We start from the raw sequence: 13,003 nt of genomic DNA, 5'->3' as shown, positions 1-13,003 counted from the left end.
CAGCCCAATGTTCCATTTAGTCCAGTATCCTGTCTCCAAGAGTGGCCAGTTACAGAACTTCAGGGGGAATGTACAGAACAGGGCAATTTTGTCTTCCCTTCCCAGCTTCTGGCAGTCAGAGGTTTAGGGTCACCCCTAGGATGAGGTTCAATCCCTGACCATCTTGGCTAATAGCCACTGATGGACCTATCCTCCATGAGCTTATCTAGTTCTTTTTTTAACCCAGTTATACTTTTGGCCATCACAACATCTCATGGCAATGAGTTTCACAGGTTAATTGTGTGTTGTGTGAAAAAGTATTTCCTCATATTTGTATTAAACCTGTTTTCATGAGACAAGTTAAAGGAAACAAAATTGCTACAGTCAAAATAAAATTGCAAGAGTTGGCAATACTGGATATAGAAGAACAGTTTGCAGGCTACCTGTAATTGTTTTCTGCACTATTATCTAGTTTAGCATAATAAAAATAAGCAATAACAATTCTTTCCACTAAAATCTAATGTAGCTGTTTACAATGTTCATTGTACAATGTGTCAAATACTTTTCAGAGGGAGATAAAATGGGCAGAATGCTCCCTAGAATTGGGTACAGCTACCCTCAAAGTGACTGACAGATAAAACTCATGAGTGGAGGAAAGCAAAAGCAGAGTGAGGCAAAACTGAAATTCAGAAGCATATATATATATATATATAACAAATAAAAACTATGTTAAAGGAACATAGAATTAATGTGAATCCTTGATTAAGCCTCCTTGAATATATGCATTATTATTCAGTCTTTAATTACAAGGTCACATACTGTTTTTTCACATTCTGTACACAGGGTGAACCTGATGTGGGGATGGATCAGGATAGTGTAGTTAAGGAGGCTGTTGTCTATAGGACAGCTTCATTCAGACTCCAAACTGACGAACAGTTAGTGACCATCTGGGACAGGGGTTCCCAAACTTGGTTTGCGGCTTGTTCAGGGTAAGCCCCTGCTGGGCCATGAGACGGTTTGTTTACCTGAGCATCTGCAAGTACAGCCACTCGCAGCTTTCAGTGGCCGTGGTTCGCCATTCCCAGCCAATGGAAGCTGCGGGAAGTCTGATTGGCAGAAGTGTTGAGCCTCACAGCTGCAACTGAAGTAATTGGGAGCTGTGCTTTGAACATATAAAATGCTGTATAATGCTACCTACTCTTAAAAAAACAGGTTCTAAGCATCTCAAATTGGGCATGAAAAAATAGTGAAATTAATCACTCTGTGCCTCAGCTCCCTATCTATAAAATGGGGAAATTACTATCCTCTTCACCTCACAAGGATGATTTGAAAGTAAATTGTTTGTGGAGCACTCAGTTACTATAGTGATGAGCACCATAGAAAAGCACATGAGGAAACAACCATTACCATTCAAACCTGCTTTTTTATTTTTAAATTAAACCTGTGATTCTCAGCTAATCATTCCAGGAGCAGGAGATTTAGGAAAAACACCACATATCATGAGATTCTTGAATAAAATTATGAGAGTTTCCAATACTATACCATTGACCCTAAGTGCCCTATACAGAGGGAATAGGCTATTATGTAGGAATTTAGCTCACACAACTCCTGTCTAGATATGAACTAGTATTAACCATGTAAAGTATAATGAAAACTCTTCAAGCCATAGTTTGGTATTATGCATCAAGTATAATTCATGAGTTTATTTGGTACCTAACATGAAGTAAATCTTTACTAACTCCTCACTATTCTTCCAGCTAAGGAGATCTAGATGGTAATCTCTTCAGAGCATGTCCACATTATCCCTTTAATTAGCTAAAGAGATAGTTGTAGTGTAAGGCACCTTTCTTCTTTGAGGAGTGTCCCTGTGGGTACTCCACTTTAGGTGTCTTGACGCCCTGCACTTGTAATCAGAGACTTGTGGTAGCAGTGCCCAGTTGGGCCGTGCACACACTGTAGCTGTCTCGCACTGCTCCAAGCAGTTACATAGCGTTGCACAGCCAACCATCCCCCAGTTCCTTCTCTATTGCCTTTGGCTTGAGTCGGAGTGATCAGCAGTGCCCTCTCTGACCTCATATAAAACTTATAGTAGATAGCTTAATTGTAGTTAGTTTCCCTATCCCCTTGCCTGACTAATTTCTTTAAAATTAAAAAAAATATAATCCTTTTCCTTCCATGTCTATCCCTCCTTCTCTAGTAGGTGTACAGCCTTAGCCTCAAACAGGGTTTACCCTATTTTTTTCCTCTAAGAGATCGACTCTTTCAGGCATGTTCGGCTCACCCGGCTTTAAATGCTGCCTGACTTGCAGACTCTCCATACCAGTCTCTGACTGTCACGCTCAGCGTCCACTGCCTTGGCGGGACGCATATTACACAAAAGTGCCCATGCTTCAGAAAACTGACAGCTAGGACAAGAAAAGCCAGGGATCTCCAACTGCCACTCCTCATGATGGCGAAATCCCTCAGGACAACCTCCGACCCTGAGTCCAGGTCACTCACTGGCCAACGGTCACCAACGGCAGCCTCTGTCGGGGTTCTGCTTCAACAACAGCTGCCAAGGAGCCTACTTCTAGAAATGCTACCATAAACAGGTCGCAGACATCCTTGCATTGAGAATTGCCTAAAGAAAGCAATCTCCAACTGAAAAATCTGCCCCGGTACTGATGGCACCGAGACCGCCAGACTGCGAGGCACCAGGAACATCCAGCACTGAGAGTTCCCGAAGAGCTAAGACCCTATGTGGGCAGGCTCTAATGGAGGTTCACACAGCAAAGTGAAACCTTCCAGCTTGGCACCCATGGAGCCAAAGAAGATCTCGGCACTGAGTGGTACAATGACGCCACCCCTGTTGTAAATATGCCACACAGCTCTAAATCCTCGGCAGGGGTAGCTTTAACTCATGCTCCCGGGCTGTCCACCTTGCCATCTCCAGCATCAAGCCTCATGGTTCCACAGAAATTCATGAGGCATGCAGACCTGATAGTGGCTTCAGTGCCTGAATCTCCTCTACTCAGCATCAAGGGTACCCCATCCAGATCGGTATCAATCCAGCTGACTACTCTCTGCAGGTCAGTGCCACCTATCTCCAGTGATGAGGAAGAAGAGGATGATGCAATAATATATACTCCTCGCCATTCCTCACCCAAGCCAGGATCATCTCATCACCAACCACCTGCAGATATACAAGGATGGTATGATCACCCATAGACACCGCTCCCCATACCATTCCCACTTAACTGGTCATACTGGGATCCATGAACAAAGTCTAGGGCCCAAAACCGCAAGCCCCCTAGCCCTACTAGGTCCAGATCAGCTCTTTCACCAACTGTCCCAGCACCCTCAGAAACACAGGAGGAAGACACTGAGGAACCTAAAGACACAGCCAAACATGACACTTGTCGCCTACTCACCTCTCTTTGTCATCACTGTACGAAACCATAATACCACCACCAGCCGCTACTGGGGATGATTTCAAATACTTTCAGGAACTCTTCAAAAGGTAGCCGAATCCCTAAACGTTTCACTAGAACAGCTACCAGAAGCCCAACATAAGGTCACAGACATACTCCAGGCTTCCCCTTCGGCAAAGATAGCTCTGCCAATTAATGACGAAATCATGGAGCCTGCAAAAATAATCTGGCAGACACCTGCTACAGCACCACCCTCGTGTAAAAGGTCCAACAAAACATATTAAATGTCAGCAAAAGGGGCTGAGTTCCTATTTACACACCCCACACCAAATTCCTTAGTAGTGGAGGCGGTCACCCAAAGAAGGAAACAAACAACCCCATGTGATAAGGATTGGAAAAGGCTAGACTTTTTCACGTGGAAAGCTTATTCCTCAGCTACACTTCAGTTCCGCATAGCCAACTATGTGGCCCCACTAGCAAAATATACACACAATCTGTTATCCAAAATGTCAACTTTTATTGAAAAATTATCAGATGACAAAAAAGAACAGTACAAGGAAAACATTTCTGAAAGACTCAAGGATGAACTTAAAGACCCTTGGCATTTACATACCTGCAAATAAAAACAAACAGAGCCTGTTTTACAATAAGAGATTCCGGTCTACGCCATACTCTCAGCCCCAAAGACAGTACGACCAAGGGCGGAAACAAAAACAGAACAGATGTCAGCGGAACCAAGATCAGCCTTCGACGTCTCAATAATCTACCTCTAGACAATCATTTTGAAGGTGTGGTCGAGGGCACGAGACCTCCACTCTCTCTGACTCCGGAACCAAAAATGGTCCCCTGTCCATTTGGAGACCGTCTGTCACCATACTACCCAGTTTGGAACACCATCACAACAGACAAATGAGTTTTAGAGATTATCCAAAAGGGCTACTCCATCCCCTTTATTTCTATCCTACCTACTTATCCCCCTTCCCCAGCCCTTTTCAGGGACCCCCTCACGAGCACCTGTTACAACAGGAAATAAAGCACCTTGTACAATTAGCTGCCATGGAACCTGTACTCTCACAACAAAGGGGGAGAGGTTATTCATATTACTTTATAATTCAGAAAAAGACTAGATGGTGGGAACACATCCTCCCATCCTGAATTTACAAAAACTCAACAAATTTGTGAGAACACAACGTTTCAAAATGGTGACTCTCTAACCACAATAATTCCGGCATTAGAGAAGGGAGATTGGCTCTTGGCCCTCGACCTTCAGAACGCTTATTTTCATATTACCATCTACCAATGACACAGAAGATTCATGCTAGGGAAACAGCATTTCCAATACAGAGTACTACCCTTTGGCCTGTCCTCTGCCCCAGCAGTTTTTTTCCAAGGTTCTTGCTGTCATTGCAGCTCACCTATGCAAACATGGAGTAATGATATTTCCATACTTGGACAACTGCCTCCTATGGGCACCAACAGGGCAAGAAGTGATAAATGCCACGCAGAGCATGATAACCCTTTTCACGAACCTAGAGTTCCACATAAACATGCAAAAGTCCACACTGGTTCCCATCCAAAAGTTGGAATTTGAAGGAGCCTGTCTCAACTGTCTTAACAGCAACGCTACCCCAACAACACTTCCTCACCCTAGTCAATCTAATTTCAACGGTGAGGGACACCGCACAAACATCAGCCAGAACATGTTTACAACTCTTGGGGCACATGTCAGCAACAACATTTGTTGTCAAGCATGCCAAACTCCACATGAGATGCTTGCAGGCCTGGCTTCGAACAGTGTATATATGCACAGATACTCTCTCAACAGACACCTCACAATGCCATGCAGAGTAAAAGACTCGTTAACATGGTGGACACAACCAAATAACATCTGCTTAGGAGTCCCTTTCCATAAAAGAACTCCAACCATGACAATCATAACAGATGCTTCCTTAATAGGTTGGGGGGGGGGGGACATCTACTCAATAATACGGTCCAAGGCCCCTGGTCCCCAGCAGAGTCAAACCTTCACATAAACTTACTGGAGCTAAGGGCAGTCCAAAATGCGTGCAACCACTTTCTTCCTCTAGTCAAGAACAATACCATCAAGATCCTCATGGACAATATAGCAGGCATGTTTTATATAAACCATAAAGGGGGAGGACGATCATACTCCCTATTCATAGAATCATAGAATATCAGGGTTGGAAGGGACTTCAGGAGGTCATCTAGTCCACCCCCCTATGTACAAAGGCAATAGTCCTTTGGAACTGGTGCATCACCAACAACATAGAGATATCAGCATCCTATCTGCCAGGATGTCAAAATACAACAGCGGATCTCAGAAACCCACAAGTGGGAGATGGATCCCTGAATTCTCAAGTCCATATTCAAACTATGGGGGTTCCCCACCATAGATCTATTTGCAACAGCTCAGAATGCCAAATGCTCACAATACTGCTCCAGAGTGGGATTGGGACATCACTCCCTAAGTGATGCAATCCTCATAAAATGGGAAGCCCCATTTTCTCTGACCCCACTCCTAAGCAGAGTCATTTACAAGATCAAGCAGGACAAATCCAGTGTCATTCTCATTGTGCCCAGATTGACCCGACAAACGTGGTTCCCATACTTGCGTCAGATGGCAGTGAAAGCGCCTCGAACCCTTCCCTTAGTGCCTCACCTTCTATCACAAGATGCAGGATGCATCTGTCACCCCAACCTCACAGTAGTCAACCTCAAGGCCTGGTTACTCCATGGCTGACTGGGGTCAAGAAGGCCTGTTCTTGAGGAAGTAAAAGATGTATTACTGAGTAGTTGGAGACTAAGTACAAGAAAGACATATATCCACAAGTGGAAATGATTCTCCACCTGGTGCCAAGATAAACAGTTCTTGCCACAGTTGTCCCCCCAACCAAGGATCCTGGACTATATACTAAGACTTAAAAAATTGAGGCTATCCACATGCTCCATAAGAGTACACTTGGGTGCCATTACCTCCTTCCACGACAAAGTGGACAGAGTCACTATATTTGCTCACCCAATGATTAAACACTTCCTTAAAGGCACTGAAAACATTTATTCCACAATAAGAAACCCTACACCCATGTGGGACCTCAACCTTGTTCTACACGGACTCATGGGAAAGCCATTTAAACTCTTTGCTCTTTGTTTCACTTATCCATGAAGGTGGCTTTCCTTATTGCCATCACGTCTGCCAGATGGATGGAAGAATTGGGTGCCTTAATGGCTCACCTACCTTATACAACATTCTTTAAAGATAAAGTAATTCTATGATCGCATCCTAAGTTCATACCTAAAGTTGCGTCCCCCTTTCATTTGAACCAACCCATTTACTTCCTTGTATTTTTTCCTAAGATACATGCGGATGGGAGGGAGGCCTCACTCCACACATTGGATGTTCTGAGAGCATTAGCTTTCTACATTGAAAGAACAAAAACATTTAGAAAATCACCTAGACTATTTGTTTCCATAACAGAATGTTCGATGTTCAAACCATCTCAAAACAGAGACTATCCAAATGGATAATCAGGATGTATCCATTTGTGCTACCATAACAACAATCTACAACATCCGCCAGGAGTTCTTACACACTCCACCAGAGCACTGGCAGCATATGTTGCCTATCACTGACATTTGCAGAGCAGCTACCTTGGCATCAGTCCATACTTTCACTAAATACTATGCTTTAGAGAATAATCAGCATCAGATCCTCACTTTGGACTTACGGTTTTATCCACTGTCAATAGATCAACTCCTCTGAGGGGCACTGCTCAACAGTCATCTAAAGTGAAGCTCCCACAGGTACACTCTGCGAAGAAAAAGAGAAGGTTACTCACCTTGTGCAGTAACTGAGCTTCTTCGAGATGTGTGTCCCTATGGGTGCTCCACTACCCTCCCGCCTCCCCTCTACTTCAGAGTTGCAGGCTGATTCTCTGAGAGAGAGATGGAATGGGGACAGTTGGCTGCACACCACTATGTAACCACTCAGAGTGGCACAAGATGGCTATGGCACATGGGTGGCCCAACTGGGCACTTCTACCACAAATCTCTGATTGCAAGCACAGGGTGTCAAGACAGCTGAAGTGGAGCACCCACAGGGACACTTCTCTAAGAAGAGGAGACGGTTACTCACCTTGTGCAGTAACTGAGGTTCTTCGAGATGATTGTCCCTGTGGGTGCTCCACTACCCTCCCTCCTCCCCCCTAGTTCGGAGTTTCAGGCCAATTCTCTGAGGTAGAGAAGGTAAGGGGGGACGGTTGGCTGCACACTGCTATGTAACCACTCAGAGCAGCGAGAGACGGCTATGGTGCACATGCGACCCAATCAGGTGCTGCTACCACAAATATCCTATTACAAACACCAGGCGTCAAGACACCTAAAGTGGAGCAATCAAATAAGGAGGTGCAATCAAATAAGTCTGAGAATCACTGCTCTATACCACCTCTGAACTGTCTTGGCAAAGGGGGCATAGCTAGATCAGAGCTAGTTATGCTCTGGTGATCCCCCATGGCTGGAAAGGATCCTTGGGGACTGTGGAATGGAGCACAGTTTACAGTAACTCTGAAGTTGCTGTAAATTGGGGGAAGTAAAGAGTAATTGGGGCCATCTTTGCCTCTGCTTCTCGGGTCCCCCATGGAGCAAAACTTGGTTGGGCAAAGCATCTAGTGCACTGCCTTCATACCCCTCCCATTTTCCATAAATTAACTAAACTTTGGTTTTTAATTAGGGCTGGCAGAAAAATTAGAAAAAATTTCATGAAAAATTTATTTGTTTTTGTCAATGCTTCCAAAAATGTTGACTATCTGTACAGGCGATCAAAAATAGCATGCATTTTTCATGCCAGTTTTCACCCAAATAATCCTGTTTTAAATTTAGTTTCTTTTTTGTTGAAAAATCAAACTTCAGAAATGTTTGACCAACTCTGTTTTTAAAATTGTATGTGAAATAACATACAACAAAATACAATCAACTAGATTACTTTATTGCTGCTGAACTTAACTGAATAAAAGCTGTACCTGAAATGCATTATCTAACCTTCTGGGTCAGTTAAAGAGAAATGTCATTGTCAAGCAAAGTATAGATATTAATTTTTTCATGGTCTTTTGGGTCTCTTTAGATGAAGGAAGTGGTGTTAACTGATGAGGAAGAAATAATCAAAGCGAACATAGTAGAGAATGAGGCATTGACACCAGAAGTGCTTGATAAAATTGTTCCTGAGTGGTGGACAAAAGAGCCAATCCGGTAACTATTATTGACAAATTATTTATCTTTTTGTATAATTTCTTTTAATAAACTCAATTTTTGCAATACTAAGTCCACAAATTGTAGATAAGTAATGAATAACATGCAATATATAATCCATTGGATATATAGTATCTTGCAATATCAGCATACGCCTATACATCTAAGAATAAAGTATATTCACTTTAGTAGTTATGAAATAAAGTATCAAACCATCCCAAAACATCTCAGTCTTTCAAAAAGGATAAGTAGGATTTAGTGAGAATATAGTGCTAAATTTAGTGCTAATTTTAAACTGCCCATTGTTTCTAGAAGGCTAAAGGGGACAAAAGGAAGGGAAGTGATAAACAGTATTTAAATGAGATTTCATAAACAATCCTGTTCAAGAAAGAATGATTAGATAACATATTTCATAAAGTATTGGACACAGAAGGAAAAGATTTAACTCATAGAAAGTTTTCAGACTTGAGCTCCCATCCCACAATTGCTTACATGTAGGTATGCTGCTGCATCTGTGCAGGCCACCAGTCCACATATGTGCAAGAAGTTGCAGCATCATGTGTTAAAAGTTAAATTTTAAATTTAACCAAATACAGTACAGACCCGTTTACTCGTGAATCCGCTGAATGCACGGTAGAGCCATGCCTCCCAGTGCTGCCTATTTAACACGCGAGACTCATTAACATGCAGTACAGGAACTTGCTATATAATGCTACAGATTTGCTCACTAACATAGAAATCGACAGGAAGTGCGGAGCGGAAACATGTTGTACGCCTTTACCAATATTGGTAAAGACATATCACGCACGCTTAGTCATTGTCACACTAGAGAGATATACAATATATAGTAGTTATATAGTAATATATATATGTCATAAATATAAAGGGAAGGGTAAACCCCTTTAAAATCCCTCCTGGCCAGAGGAAAAATCCTCTCACCTGTAAAGGGTTAAGAAGCTAAAGGTAACCTCGCTGGCACCTGACCAAAATGACCAATGAGGAGACAAGATACTTTCAAAAGCTGAGAGGAGGGAGAGAAACAAAGGGTCTGCATCTGTGTCTGTCAGTATGCTGCTTTTGCCGGGGATAGACCAGGAATGGAGTCTTAGAACTTTTAGTAAGTAATCTAGCTAGGTACGTGTTAGATTATGATTTCTTTAAATGGCTGAGAAACGAATTGTGCTGAATAGAATGACTATTTCTGTCTGTGTGTCTTTTTTGTAACCTAAGGTTTTGCCTAGAGGGATTCTCTATGTTTTTAATCTAATTATCCTGTAAGGTATCTACCATCCTGATTTTACAGAGGTGATTCCTTTAGTTCTACTTACTTCTATTTCTATTAAAAGTCTTCTTGTAAGAAAACTGAATGCTTTTTCATTGTTCTCAGATCCAAGGGTTTGGGTCTGTGGTTACCTATGCAAATTGTTGAGGATTTTTACCAAACCTTTCCCAGGAAGTGGGGTGCAAGGGTTGGGAGGATTTTGGGGGGAAAGACGTGTCCAAACTACGTTTCCCAGTAAACCCAGTTAGAGTTTGGTGGTGGCAGTGGATATTCCAAGGGCAAAGGATAAAATTAATTTGTACCTTGGGGAAGTTTTAACCTAAGCTGGTGAAAGTAAGCTTAGGAGGTTTTCATGCAGGTCCCCACATCTGTACCCTAGAGTTCAGACTGGGGGAGGAACCTTGACAATATACTACATTAGAAAATTTTAACCGTAGGCCTAATATAATGGCAGAGGGCAAGCGTCAGTGTTCCTACACTGTAGAAGAAAAGCTAGCTGCAATAGATCCAGTAAATAGTGAAGAAACGCAGGCCAAAGTTTCAAAAGATATTGGGATTGCCAAATCTACTCTCCGAGGATGGCTAAAAAATAAATCTAAACTGAATGGCTTTGTACAAAATATCATTTCTGCCGTGGGGCTTAAGCGAAAACTGCACTATTCAGCAAAACCCACAATAGATAAAGCCAAACGCAAGTGGTTTCCTCAGGAAAGGCTGAAAGGAATGCCGCTAAGTGGGCCAATTCTTCAAGCCCAAGCAACAAAGTTTGGAAATTTAACGGGGGATGAATCATTCCAAGCCAGCAAGGGGTTTAATCACCTTTAATCACCTCAATAGAGCCAAACTGCCAGTAATATATGCTAACAGCAAAAATGCTTGGATGACGAGACACATTTTCGACAACTGGTTCCACAACAGCTTTGTTCCAGCTGTTCATAAGCATCTGCGGTCAAAGAAACTCGAAGCCAAAGCACTTTTGCTACTTGACAATTGTCCAGCCCATCCTCCAGCTGAATCACTGGTATTGAGCGATGGAAAATACTAGTGCTATACCTACCATTCAACACAACATCAAAAATTCAACCTTTAGACCAGGGCATTATTCAGAATTTTAAAAACAATTATCGACTGCAGCTGATTTCAGCGATCATGTCATGCACGTCTTCAGGCATTTCCAAATTCCTGAAACAGTTAAACATGAAGGAAATTATTTATTTAGTTAAAAAAGTTTGGGATGGAGTAAAACAAAAGTCCATTGAAGACTGCTGGATGAAGGCTCTCGGCGATGCCTTTTCTGTCAAAGACGGCTCAGACTCTGAAAACTCCAGCAGTGGCACTGATTCAGAGCCAGACTTTGAAGGATTTTCAGAACAAGACATCCTACAAACACGCATGCAGACAATAGAGGATAAAGGTAAACTTCTCTTTCAAATGATAAAGGATTTTAGTTTGGATACGTCACTGGAAATCATTACCGAGTGGCTGGAGATGGATGAAGATTGCCTGACTTCAGAATTTCTGTCCGAGGAAGAAATATTAACAGGCTGCAAGGCTATGTTGGACTGTGAAAGTGATGGCGAGGATGTCATTGAAAAGGTTAAAATTTCGCCCAGAGAAGCCCTTAGTGCTGTAGAAACTGTTGTAAGATTTATGGAGGAGCAAAATGTGGAAAATATCAAAATCATTCATCTGCAGCAAATGACAGACTTCATAAGAGAGAAAAAAAATGCAAGCCAGAAAGAGCAGAAAACAACGACTTTTTTCAAGGTGAATCATAGACACTTTTTTCAGCATGGCCCTCTTAACCCGCGGTCCGTTAACACGCGGTCGTGACAGCTTGATTCCCATCATCCGCGCATAAACGGGTCTGTACTATATATACCTATAACTTTTACAGTTTACAAATGCTAACAAGATTTGTCTTAGTATATTAAAAGATTACAGTGAGGAGGAAAATGTTCTTAGACTGTTCACAATCAAATGAAGAAAAAATAATGGCATTTTGAAAACTTTTTTTTAAACTCCAGTAAAACAAGAACATATTCCACTTTCTCAACTTGTCCAATACTTCTCTCCACAATTTTTTGCTTTAACATTATCCAACAGTTTGACAGGCTAAATTATATGTCGTTTATGGGCCCAGTTCTGTGTGGCCTTCTACTTCGTTGGGGGCCAAACTGTAGCTTGGCTAGCCCAGGGGAATAAGGAACACTAGGTTCCTCCTTACATCCTTGAACTAGCTATCTGTATGTTGGGTAGCAGTGCTGGATGGGAACAGGCTCTATAGAACCAGTACATTGCCACCCCCTCACACAGTTGGACAGAGAAGGGTGGAATGATATATGAACTGGACACAGCCTTGGCTTTTCCCACTCAACACACTGACCAGTGTAGCTTTACCATTGTGTTGGGGAATGTACTGTGCCAAGTATGGAGCCAATGCAGTTTTCACCCTTCTCTGGGTAGCAGCAAAACTTCAAGGATATTATGACTCTTTAAGTATCTCACTATCTGGTTCATTATCTTGGAAGTTCCAAGACTAGAACTGCATTTTAATCAGATACAACCTTGGTTAAATTTATCAAGCAGCAAAAGTAAGTTAAAAGAGAGGCCTCATTTGAGTTACACCAGCGATAAATTTGACATAGTATTTTTGAAGGTATGCTATCAGCCTTTAAGTCCAACATTTTTCTTGACTTAAAGTTTGCTATAATCAAATGAGGCCTTGCTGAGGAAACGGTCCATCCTGGATCTGTCATACAATATGATGACCATAGCATACTTAAGTCATTAAGAGGCACAAGAAGTTATCTTATGAATGCCAAAGCAATACAAGTCCTTTTTAGGCACATGGTCATCTAGCCTCCATCAGGGCAAGCCGCATAAAGGTGACACGGAACACAAAAGCTGTTTGACTCAGCCATCAGGAGATAGACAACTCAGAATTATTCCTGAACTAAGAAATTTTCCAGTTGATATCAACGGATCTCGGTCAGCCCCAGTTGAATCTAGTTACATCCAATGAAAATGCAAAGGCAAGACCCTTCTTCACCAGGGAAAACAGCCGAAG

At 42.3% G+C, this 13,003-nt stretch overlaps 1 protein-coding gene across 1 annotated transcript in view; it reads left to right on the top strand.

Moving 5' to 3' along the window:
* The window catches only part of AK9 (adenylate kinase 9), a 239,389-nt gene that overhangs the window by 132,527 nt on the left and 93,859 nt on the right, over positions 1–13,003 (top strand). Inside the window, 1 exon segment of the mRNA XM_073336992.1 lies at positions 8,527–8,651. Within this exon segment, the coding sequence (XP_073193093.1) occupies positions 8,527–8,651 (125 nt within the window).

Source organism: Lepidochelys kempii, chromosome 3 (genome assembly GCF_965140265.1).
Source record: "Lepidochelys kempii isolate rLepKem1 chromosome 3, rLepKem1.hap2, whole genome shotgun sequence".
Lineage (NCBI taxonomy): Eukaryota > Metazoa > Chordata > Testudines > Cheloniidae > Lepidochelys > Lepidochelys kempii.
Note: the sequence above shows the minus strand (reverse complement) of the source record. Positions and strands in the feature narration are given on the sequence as shown.